This window comes from Hemiscyllium ocellatum, chromosome 1, assembly GCF_020745735.1.
Source record: "Hemiscyllium ocellatum isolate sHemOce1 chromosome 1, sHemOce1.pat.X.cur, whole genome shotgun sequence".
In the NCBI taxonomy this organism is placed as follows: domain Eukaryota; kingdom Metazoa; phylum Chordata; class Chondrichthyes; order Orectolobiformes; family Hemiscylliidae; genus Hemiscyllium; species Hemiscyllium ocellatum.
In genome coordinates this window covers 50,447,583-50,459,942 of record NC_083401.1, presented here as the reverse complement: position 1 = coordinate 50,459,942, position 12,360 = coordinate 50,447,583, and the positions used below count along the sequence as shown (strand labels likewise).

At 41.9% G+C, this 12,360-nt stretch overlaps 1 protein-coding gene across 2 annotated transcripts in view; it reads left to right on the top strand.

Annotated features, from left to right (window-relative positions):
- The window catches only part of LOC132834687 (A disintegrin and metalloproteinase with thrombospondin motifs 12-like), a 547,736-nt gene extending 536,351 nt beyond the window's left edge, over positions 1 to 11,385 (top strand). For both annotated transcript variants that reach the window (XM_060853764.1, XM_060853682.1), the window contains one exon: positions 6,396 to 11,385. In XM_060853764.1, the coding sequence (XP_060709747.1) occupies positions 6,396 to 6,577 (182 nt within the window). In that variant the 3' untranslated portion in view covers positions 6,578 to 11,385. The remainder of the gene's footprint in view (positions 1 to 6,395) is intronic.
- Positions 11,386 to 12,360: the final 975 nt, after the last annotated feature.

The following is a 12,360-nucleotide window of genomic DNA, read 5'->3' as shown; positions in this document are numbered from 1 at the left end:
ACATCTATGAGATTTTTTTTGGAGCAGCTTGTGGTAGAGCCCACTCAGGAACAGGCAATTCTGTATTTGGTGATGTGTAATGAGGCAGTCTTGATTAGGGAGCTTAAGATGAAGGAACCCCTGGGCAGCAGTGACTGTATTATGATAAAATCCATTCTGCACTTTAAAAGGAAGACAAAGCAGAAATTCATCAGAATCTCCATAGTGTGGAAACAGGCCATTTGGCCCAACAAGTCCACACCCATCCAGACCCATCCCCATCCCCTTACCCTGTCTCTGTAACCTTGCATTTCCCATGGCTAACGTACCTAACCTACACATCCCTAAGCACTGTGGACAATTTAACATGGCCAATCCACTTAAATTGCACATCTGTGAGGGAGGAAACAGAGCATCCAGCAGAAACCCACACAGACACGGGAGAATGTGCAAACTCCACACAGTAAAAAATGAGGTCTGCAGATGCTGGAGATCACAGCTGCAAATGTGTTGCTGGTCAAAGCACAGCAGGCCAGGCAGCATCTCAGGAATAGAGAATTCGACGTTTCGAGCATAAGCCCTTCATCAGGAATAAGAGAGAGAGAGCCAAGCATGCTAAGATAAAAGTTAGGGAGGAGGGACTAGGGGGAGGGGCGATGGAGGTGGGATAGGTGGAAGGAGGTCAAGGTGAGGGTGATAGGCCGGAGTGGGGTGGGGGCGGAGAGGTCAGGAAGAGGATTGCAGGTTAGGAGGGCGGTGCTGAGTTGAGGGAACCGACTGAGACAAGGTGGGGGGAGGGGAAATGAGGAAACTGGAGAAATCTGAATTCATACCTTGTGGTTGAAGGGTTCCTAGGCGGAAGATGAGGCGCTCCTCCTCCAGCCGTCGTGTTGTTGTGTTCTGCCGGTGGAGGAGTCCAAGGACCTGCATATCCTCGGTGGAGTGGGAGGGAGAGTTAAAGTGTTGAGCCACGGGGTGATTGGGTTGGTCCAACCAACCCAATCACCCCGTGGCTCAACACTTTAACTCTCCCTCCCACTCCACCGAGGATATGCAGGTCCTTGGACTCCTCCACCGGCAGAACACAACAACACGACGGCTGGAGGAGGAGCGCCTCATCTTCCGCCTAGGAACCCTTCAACCACAAGGTATGAATTCAGATTTCTCCAGTTTCCTCATTTCCCCTCCCCCCACCTTGTCTCAGTCGGTTCCCTCAACTCAGCACCGCCCTCCTAACCTGCAATCCTCTTCCTGACCTCTCCGCCCCCACCCCACTCCGGCCTATCACCCTCACCTTGACCTCCTTCCACCTATCCCACCTCCATCGCCCCTCCCCCTAGTCCCTCCTCCCTACCCTTTATCTTAGCCTGCTTGGCTCTCTCTCTCTCTTATTCCTGATGAAGGGCTTATGCTCGAAACGTCGAATTCTCTATTCCTGAGATGCTGCCTGGCCTGCTGTGCTTTGACCAGCAACACATTTGCAGCTGTGATCTCCAGCATCTGCAGACCTCATTTTTTACTCACTTTCTCCAATAGTCTACCATGGGGAACCTTATCAAATGCCTTACTAAAGTCCATATATATGACATCAACAGCCTTTCCTTCATCTATCAACTTGGTCACTTCCTCCAAGAACTCTATTAAGTTGGTAAGGCATGATCTCCCCGACACAAAACCATGTTGCTTATCGTTGGTAAGCCCATTCTTTTGCAAATATAAATAGATCCTATCTTTTAGTACCCTCTCCAGCAACTATCCCACCACCGACATCAGGCTCACTGGTCTGTAGTTACCCAGAATATCTCTACTATCCTTCTTGTACAGAGGGACAACATGAGCAACCTTCCAGTCCTCCAGCACCTCACCTGTATTTAAGGATGCCATAAAGATATCTGTCAGGGCCCCAGTTATATCCTCTCTCGCCTCCCTCAGCAACCTGGGATAGATTTCATCCGGTCCTGGGATTTGTCCACCTTAATAACCTCTAGCCTACCCAACACATCTTTCCTACTTATGTCAACATGCTCCAGACTAATCAAACTTCCATCTCTAATCTCAAGATTCATCATGTTCCTCTTCTCAGTGAACACTGATGCAAAGTAATCATTCAGAATCTCACCCATTCTCTCTGGTTCGACACAGAGTCTTCCTTCATTATCTTTTATTGGACCAACCCTTTCTCTCGTTACCCACTTGATTCTTATTTAAAAATAAAATGTTTTGGGATTCTCCTTAATTCTGCTTGCTAAAGCTATTTCATGACCCCTTTTAGCTCGCTCGATTCCTCATTTAAGACTTGTCCTACTCTTCCGATATTCTTCCAGGGCCGGTTCTGTTCTTAGCTGCCGAGACCTTATGTATGCTTCCCTTTTCCTCTTGGCTAGTCGTACAATTTCTCCTGTCATCCATGGTTCACAAATCTTGCCCTTCCTATCCTTTGCCTTCAACGGGACATGCCTATCCTGCACTATCTTTAACCTATATTTGAAAGCCTCCCACATCTCAAATGTGGACTTCCCTTCAAATAGCTGTGTCCAATCCACCTTTCTGAGCTCCTGCCTAATTTTGATACAATTGTCCTTGGCCCAGTTTAGTACTCTTCCCTTAGGATCACTCTCTTCTTTATCTACGAGTATTCTAAAACTTACAGAATTGTGGTCACTGTTCCCAAATAAATCCCCCACCGCAACTTCTACCACCTGTCCTGGCTCGTTCCCCAGTACCGAATCCAATATGGCCCCTTCCCTCGTCGGACTATTGACATACTGCTCTAGAAAACTCTCCTGAATGCTTCTTACAAATTCTATACCATCCAGACCTCTGATATAGCAAAAACTCTCCCAAGGACATTGGTTCCGGCCTGGTTCAGATGTAGACCATCCATTTTGTAATAGTCCCACCTTCCCCAGAACCAGTTCCAATATCCAACAAATCTGAACCCCTCCCTCCTATACAATCTCTCAAGCCATGTGTTCATCCTGCCTATTTTTTCATTTCTACACTGGCTAGCACGTGGCACTGATAGTAATCCCAAGATCACTACTTTTGAGGTCCTCCTCTTTAACTTCTCTCCTAGCTTTCTGAATTCTTCTTTCAGGACCTCATCTCGTTTTCTACCTATATTGTTGGTGCCTATATACACCATGACAACTGACTGTTCACCCTCCCCTTTCAGAATGTTCTGCAGCCGATCGACAACATCCCTGACCCGAGCACCTGGGAGGCAACATAGCATCTGGGAGTCCCATTTTCTGCCACAGAACCGCCTATATACTCCCCTCACAAAAGAACTATGACTATGGCCCTACGAGTCTTTTCCTGCCCTTCTGAACAGCAGTGCCCACCACGGTGCCATGATCTTGACAACTGCTACCCTCTCCTGGTGAGCCATCTCCCCCAACAGCATCCAAAACAGTATACCTGTTTTGGAGGGAGATGACTGCAGGGGACACCTGCACTGCCTTCCTACTCTTTTTCTGCCTTTTGGTCACCCATTTACTGTCTCCCTCAGCAATCCTAACCTGCGGTGTGACCAATTCATTAAACATGCTATCCACGACTTCCTCAGCATCATGGATGCTCCACAATGAGTCCATCCGCAGCTCCAGAACCATCATGCGGTCAAACAAGAGCTGCAGCTGGACACACTTCTGCAAGTATAAGAGTCAGGAACGTCAGACACGTTCCTAAGCTCCCAAATCAAGCAAGAGGCACATGCCACCGGTCTGAGGTCACCTGCTATTGTAAGCTTAGCTTTATATGAATTAACTAAAACCAAACAATGCACTTAAATGTATGAAAAAGAAAGATAAGAAAGAAATAAAAGCCTTCCCTTCCAGAGTCTTTTTCTTCCGGTTAGAGGAGAGGAGGGGTTGGGGGAGGGGGATGCGGGAGGGAGATGTTACACGTTAAGTATCTCGGGTTTAGCCACTGTCCAAATATAAATTAAGCCCTTACCTTCACTCCACGTTCTCTCCTCACCGCTCTGTCAAAATGGAGGCCCGACTCCCGAGGTAAGTCCCTTTTTCAGTGGGAAAACTTACCCTTCCCGGCAGCCCTCACTTCACCTCATCTTCTCTCCTCACCACTCTGTCAAAAGGGAGCAAAGAAATGACAGAGGAGCTGAATAGGTACTATGCATCAGTTTTCAGAGTGGAAGACACCAGCAACATACCAAACATACCAGAACTTCAAGAGAGTCAGTTGGTAGCAGTGAGTGTAATGGCCATCACTGAGGAGAAGATGTTGGGAAGCTGAAAAGTTTGAAGGTAGTTAAATTAACAGGAGCAGATAGACTACACACCAGAACTCTGAAGGAGATAGCTGAGGAGATTGGAGAGTCACTAATGGTGATCTTTCAGCAATCACTAGAACTGGGGAGGATTCCAGAAGACTGGAAAATTGCTGATGTAACATCCCCTCCCCATTTAAGACGGGAGGCAGAAGACAGGGAAGTCTAGGCCGGTTAACCTGACCTCAAATGTTGGTAAGATTTCTGAGTCCATTATTGAGGAATAGATTGTGGAGTACTTGGAAGTGCATGGTAAAATTGGTGGCTGAGACAGCACGGTTTCTTCCAGGACAGGTCATGCCTGACAAATCTGTTAGAATTCTTCGAGGAGGTAACAAGCGTGTTGGACAAGCAGAGCCAGTAGACATGATCAACTCGGATTTCCAGAACTGAAAATGTGTTGCTAGAAAAGCACAACAGGTCAGGCAGCATCCAAGGAACAGGAAATTCGATGTTTCGGGCATAAGCCCTTCATCAGGATTTCCAGAAGGCCTTTGACAAGGTCCCACACAGAAGGCTGCTAAATAAAATAAGAGCACATAGTGTTAGGGACAAGGTACTGGCATAGACAGAGAATTGGCTGACTGGCAGAAGACAAACAGTGGAGATAAAGGGGTCTTTTTAGAATGGTAGCTGGTGGCTAGTGTTGTTCCACAATGTTTTCTGTTGATTGACATACATTAATGATCTGGCTGAAGGAACTAAGGGAATTGTTGCAAAGTTTGCAGATGACACAAAGACAGTTGGGCGTCAGGTAATGTTGAGGATGTATGAAGACTGGATGAGTAGGCAAAGAAATGGCAGATGGAATATAATATGGAAAAGTATGACTTTGGAAAGAATGCAGGTATAGACTATTTTCTAAATGGGAAAATCTGAAGCACAAAGGGACTTAGGAATGCTGGTTCAGGATTCTCTTAAGATTAACATATCGATTCTATTGGCAGTTAGGAAAGCAAATGCATTGTTTGACATTCATTTCAACAAGGGCTAGAATACAAGAGCAGAGATATACTGCTAAGGCTATATAGGGGTCTGGTTAGAATGTATTTGGAAGACTGTGTTTAGTTTTTATCTCGGATAAATAGACAAGGTCTTTTCCCTGGGGTGGAGGAGTTCAGAACTAGAGGGCATAGGTTTAGGGTGAGAGGGGAAAGATTTAAAAGGGACCTAAGGAGCAACTTTTTTACACAAGGGTGTTGCGTGTATGGAATGATCTGCCAGAGAAAGTGGTGTAGGCAGACACAATTACAACATTTAAAAGGTACATGGATAGGAAGGGTTTAGCGGGGTATGGGCCAAATGCTGGAAAATGGGACTAAATTAATTTCGGATATCTGGTTGACATGGATGAGTTGGACTGAAGGGTCTGTTTCTGTGCTGTACATCTCTATGACTCTATGACTCTAATAAAGGATATGTTGGCGTTGGAGAGGGCCCAGAGGAAGTTTACAAGAATGATCCAGGAGGTGAAGGGTTGTCACATGAGGAACAGTTGAGGACTCTGCATCTGTATTCAATGGAGAAGATGTTTGCATGAAAAAGAGGATGAAGACCTGAGGGCACAAGCCTCAGAGTGAAGGGACAGCCCTTCAGAACGGGATGAGAAGGCATTTCTTCAGCTATGGTCTTCTGGTCTTCCGCACACATAAGGTGCCAATAAGTAGGAGTGTGCAGCTGAATTGCAACCAAAAAATTAAAAGCAGTCTAATGCGAATGGATTATCCATTCACTCCACTTATTCTGACAACTGAAAATCACGTCCTATAAAAGGGCAGCTCATAGACCAGAACTAATAGAATTATTGATCATTTGATTCTTTCTCTTTAATATACATTGCTACAAACAGGCACAGTGATGTGTGTTGTATCATTTCAATGATGAACTGATTATTACAGGAATCAGACACAGTTTCTCATTCCTTTCCTGGTTTAGCATTTTGCAACATGCCTGAGAGCAAGTTTTTCACACGGTATTCGTAGCAACTGTACTTGTGAATGAAAGAGATGGTGGCTGTGTCTGTACTCTGTTGATGGAAATGCAGCCCAGAAGAGTCTTTGAGTGGAGTGAGAAGTACTTGATGTGATATTTTTTACCTAACAGTATAAAACATTTTCTTTTTCAGATAACATCTGCATTAAGGACAGAATGTCAAAAAAATTTTGCCTCACCTTGAAGAAATTGGGTCGATGTTCAATGGCAACAATTAGGACCCAATGTTGTTCCACTTGCCAGAAATTGAGCAGAATGACAACGAGAAGAGCACTACAGCGAAGTTTGAGCAAAGGAACCACTTCAGATTCATGAAAGAAATTGGAATTTGTATTTGTACTTTGACTAACTGGAACTGCACTCTTTTAAGCAAGGTTTTGAAAATGAGCCTACTTCCTTCAGTAAGGTGCTGTTTAAAATTTTATTGATCAATGCAGTAAGTCTTTACTTATTTGGCAAAGGAAATAGTTACTCATACAGAGCTATCAAGTCTCGCCAGATAAACAGTCTGAGTGCACATTGGTTTTCCAGTTCAGTCAGTTCTTTGATCTTTACATGCTTAGTTTCCATCAAACAAAACTACACCTTTTTTTTACCCTCAGCACTGACTGGGGATAATTACTGAAATGCAAGTGTAAGGGAAAGTCATATTTTCAGTTCGGCAGATTTTACTCTTTACTCTTAATTTACTAGGGCACTGAAAAGTAAGTACTGATGGGCACCACATTATATATCAATACAATTTTGCAGATTGCCTCTGTTTTACACAATAGAACCTTCCTTCAATAACTCTGATGCAGTTGCTATCCTTTCATCTGCTATTCACCTTATTCTTTAAAGCAAAAATCCATTTCACATCCTCCCAAACTGGCCATATTAATACTTAGGCATTTGGCAGTTGTATCATTTCCTCCAGAAATACTTCTCCAGCAGTTGAAATGTAAAGATACAATGCAAATTTGAATGTCTTTTTTTTAATCCTGCAGAGTCAGGATCACTATCTAAATGCTAAATGTTTAATGTATTCAGATTACCAGCTTTAGTAACTCCAAAATTTACTGCTTATGCACATCATACATGCACAGAAATTTGTGGAAAGACATGCATTTTATTTAAATTACAAAGACTTCAGTTGCAAACCACGACACTAGGTTTGGTGTTAGATATCCAACATGGTATCTGTGGCCCAGACCTTTGTTGTAAGTACATAACCTAAACTAAGGTCTCCATACAGTGTCAAAAGCCCTGAAATCCAGACCATTATTAAGTATTCCTGATATCAAAATTGTTTTCTGACTACCTTCCTGCAGCGGCTGCAGCCATAGAACAACACATGTTTGTAAGGCACAATCTAGTTTTAATTCTAAATATCCTTTCACCATTCTGTATCTACTGCTCAGGCCTGCAACAGTTCAACTGCAGGTGTAACGTTGGTCACACATGACTAGCATTTAAGCCAGCAAGCAGCATGAGATTTGCATTATAATCCTTGTGCCTGTTTTCTGGTCCTGTCTAATTTTAACTATTAATTTCCTTCTCTAAATAAGTTTGGGAGCAGGCAAGAAAGAAGCATTACTCAGAGATGAAGTAAGCATGTGAATTAAAATGATTGTTAATAAGGTTACAGAAAGATATATGGTATTATCTTGCAGTTCTCCTGCACCTTGGGCAGGACTAACTGGACTAGCTTCGTACTCAATAGCAAAGGACCTTACAAATTCAAATTAGACTTCCATTCATATTTTTGATTTGTCTTGACTGTTTAGAGAATAGTAACATTTGTAAAATGCTCGCTCCCTCAAAAGCTACACATCTTGGCTGGATTTTACAGAGACACAATGGTCCTGGTGGCTGAGCTGAAGTCAGTGGTGGGAGCCTGTACCCTTCTGCTGGTTGCTCCACAGCAGTTTAACATCGGGAGCAGCAACATTTGCTTTGAATACATGGAGGTGGACCTACCTTATGGAGCTGCTGGTCACCAGCACTGTAGTCCAAGCAGTGCCAGGCAGGTGTAATGGCTACTGCCGGAACTATCGGCAATCCTAAAGAAGAGGAGCCCAGATTTAGAACCAAGGCTGGGATATTGTAGGACCTGAAAGGAAGACCCCCAATGAAGGAAATGAGAGGATTGTAGTGTTGGGGGTTTGAGAGGCTAGAAAAGGAGGGCATAGAGAAAAATAAGTTCTGGGCCATTTTGTCAACATCAGCCTGCTCAGTTTCATGGCATTGACCTCTCCCTCTGCCACAGGTAATGGAGCTGATATTGAGTGGGCAGCCTAACACACCTCCAGAATGCTGTAAAATGTCACAAAGGCAAGAGGGTAGGGGAAGGACCACAGCTACTCAATGGATTTTATGAATTCTCCCCTACCAGCTGAGGAGTGTATCCAGCTTTCCATATGGGTTTGATTGTATTGACATGCAGTGATTTATTATCTACTTGCATCTAGATAGAAGAAGAGATTTATGAGTGTATTTTAACATTAGAGGAGTATAACAAATACTTCTTGATCTTGAGTCATAACCTTGCATAGTGCCTCTTCAGAGTGGTGCTACACAGACCCGATTTCACGGGTTACCTGATTGATGTGTGTGACATCATCACTCAGCAATATTATCGATAGAGAAAGTCTTGAATCATTCAGGTAGAATCTCACAATGTGGCCTTCTGCCAGTGAACTCAGAGATTCTGTGCAGCACCACTCTGAAGCTGTGGTGCATAAATAATCTTTTTCTCCATATTTTCATTCAGGAGGGAGATTTTGATACTTAGACATTTCTTCGTCTTATTCGTCTTTCTGTCACAAATGTGCAAACTAAATAAAGATAGTTCTGTGTATAGATGGTACAGCCAGAATTATAGTGGTAGTTCCTGCTTTCTAGGCTTTTGCACCACCAGCTGGTAATGTTACTTTAAGACCTGAAACTTCCTCAAAAGCCCCAGCACCAGGTCAGATTGGATAATCAAACACGTTACATGGTGACATTTATCAAGGCTTCATGCTGAATGCAACTTTTACATTTGATAGTTATTTTCATGGAGAATAGTTACTTAATGGAGAACAGATTTTAAGAATACTCTTTGGCTTGCAGTAACTGGTTCATGCCATTAGCTACTTATCGTACATTATTCTCAGAAGGCAGCAGATTACAGTTAAGTAGTGTAGCTGAATAGATTTAATCATTTTGCTTGAGTTCAGAAGCACTCTTTGAACTCTTTCCCCATCTAAGGTCCATGATAGCAGATCTCTCCATTGATACCTTTTTACAATGACAATGGATGGTCATAATTGCAATTATCTTTCAATTTCAGATTCATTATTTGAATTCAAATTCCAGTAGCTGCTGTCAGCGATTTGAACCCACGCGCTTTAACAATTAGTCTGGGCCTACTAGCTTGCCACATTCAGTGACATTCCCACTAGCTCTTCACTCAGGAGTCACTGCAAGTAAATGTCATAGGCATTATGACAGGACAAGAAAAGGCTGAGAAACGTAGTTACAACACAGCATTTACTGTATGAACATGCAATGATCCCAGTGGGACAATGCCAGCACTGTAGCAGTCCATATATTTGTCATATTGAGAAAATGACCATTTGTGTCCAATGATGCATCATTAAATTATAAATGGCAATCTTGTAATTTTCCATTTTATTAAAAAGGGCAGTTATGTTTTCAATGCTCATTAAATATGGGATTTTGTACAGATTTAGCTGATCCTACTTGAGTAGTTCTTTTTATTTTTCTTTTCTGTTGGGGAAACAAGGGAATAAATGTGAGTGCCGAACTGAGAAATTCTCCAATTAGATCTTGGCTTAGTGGACAAAAAATCGGATCAGCCTGCCACCATCCAGCTGCATACTGAAAGCTCACAAGCTTTTCTGCCTAAGGACACTCACTATATTGAAGAATACTCATTTGGGTACAGATGTCTTTGGAGATGCCTCAGGAACAATGCTAAGCAAAGTTTTCAAATGTGGCTTGGATAAAATTGGCAAAGGAAAAGCATATGAGGAAACAATTAGCATATAGCATACTTTGTAAATGCCCCTTAAACTTTACGAACAGTGCCAACCTGTCAGCAGAGAATGCTGAAAGCCTCACCACAGTAAATTACCTCTTGACTCGCTAAAATATGAATATTACTGGTTGTCTGTACTTGTCTGCAGGGAAAGCAGTTACTGTCACCAGGTGCAACATGGTGCTATTGAATGATGGTGCTCCATTTATAAACAACTCAGCTCATCTTACTTAAGAATATGCTGCTGGCCAGCACGTCAGAGTTTAGTGTATTTTTCCCACTGGTGAAAAAATGCTAAGCCTTATTAGTTTTACTACTTTAAAAATAAATAGAAAAAAAGACTTTTAGAGCCTATTTACTCTTGCATTTGATATACTGTTATTACTGTGATACCAGTTTATTGAGAATCTCTGTAAGCCTGCCACACAATATTCAGACAGTGCACAATAACCCATGCATTAACTGTACTGAGCAGTGGTCATTAAGATTTTGGTTAAGTCTGTCCATGTGTATCATGTTTTCTATTGAAAAATCATTGTTACAAAATTGCTTTTCTAATTGAGCGCCTCCTCTAGTGAGAGCATGTGCAGTGAATTTAAGCACACATTTTCAATAATTTTCCATCCAATACAGAATATCACTCAATTACATCTACTTAAATTGCAGGAAAAAATACACAATTATAGCCTTTCCATCAACATTGGAACTCATACTGGAAAATATTTTAACCTGTGGCACTGTGGGGTGGAACTCATATTTGTTACTGTCACTTGTGTCACTGCTGATCACAGATGTAATTTGTGGAAGTGATTCAGTTGCAGCAGAAAGGATATACATAGATAAAACATCAAAATGTATTCATTTAAGTGCAGCTTTTCTGTTGAATTTTGGTACAATGCGTTATCTGATAGGACCAGCAGAAGCTTGTTCTTCTTTCAGAAGCATGGAAATGAATACAAGGTGCTTGCAAAAAATAGAATTAAATGTTTTATGGAAATCTCTGTTTACATCATGCCTCAGCAAAATATTATTATTCTATTAACTTCAAACAATATCTACTGTACTTTGTTATTGATTTTCTGTTGCATAAATCATTTAAATGCTGTGCAATAATCATTAATAAATTCATTGTTATCCTGGCAATATGTGGATTTTATTAAAATGCAAAACAGTTAAATAAATAATGAGCACCAAATGTCTTGGTTGCTGGAAAATTGAATTAAAAGCAGAAAATACTGGAGGGCTCAATAGGTCAAGCAGATATACAGTGAGAGACAGTTCACATTTTCGTTACACAAACTCTCATCTGAACTCAAAAGCAAAAATAAATTGCCGCTTAATTTTATTCATTTAAAAATTCTATTTTCACATCTATGCTAACTGCCACAGAAAGTTTTCAAAGAACAGACTATGAATGCTAACTGTAATAGAAGGATAAGAAATAAATAAATATGAAATTACAATAAATGCAGGATTACAGCAATTACATGCATACATGAAAATATGGTGCAATAAATCTTTAAAATAGGACACCACCTTCAATGGTAGCATTTCAATTATTACCAAAGCTTCTGCTAAGTAAATTGAACAGATAGGAATTACCTTATCTTTGCATTCTGTAAGGCTACAATTCTGAAAGTGGTGCAGGAGCAGAGCGACCTGGGTCTATATGTGCATAAGTAATTAAAGGTGAGAAGACAGGTTGAAAGCCCGGTTATTACAGCATTCAAAATCCTAAGCTTTATTAAGAGGAAGATATAGCACAAGATATTGATACAGGGATGATCTGTCAGAGGAGAGCAACAGGAAGGGAACCATATCTGGATCTGTTGTACACCAGGGAAGATTAAATTGCAGTAGCGCAGTAAAAATTGAGATGGCACAGTGATTAGCACTGTTGTCTCTGCGCCAAGGAGCCGGCTTTGATTCTAGCATTGGGCGACTGTCTTTTGTACATTCTCCCCATGTCTTAGTGAAGTTCCACTGACTACTCTGGTTTCTACCCACAGTACAAAGATATGCAGTTTAATTGGATTGGCCATGCTAAACTGCCCATGGTATCCAGGGATAGAAC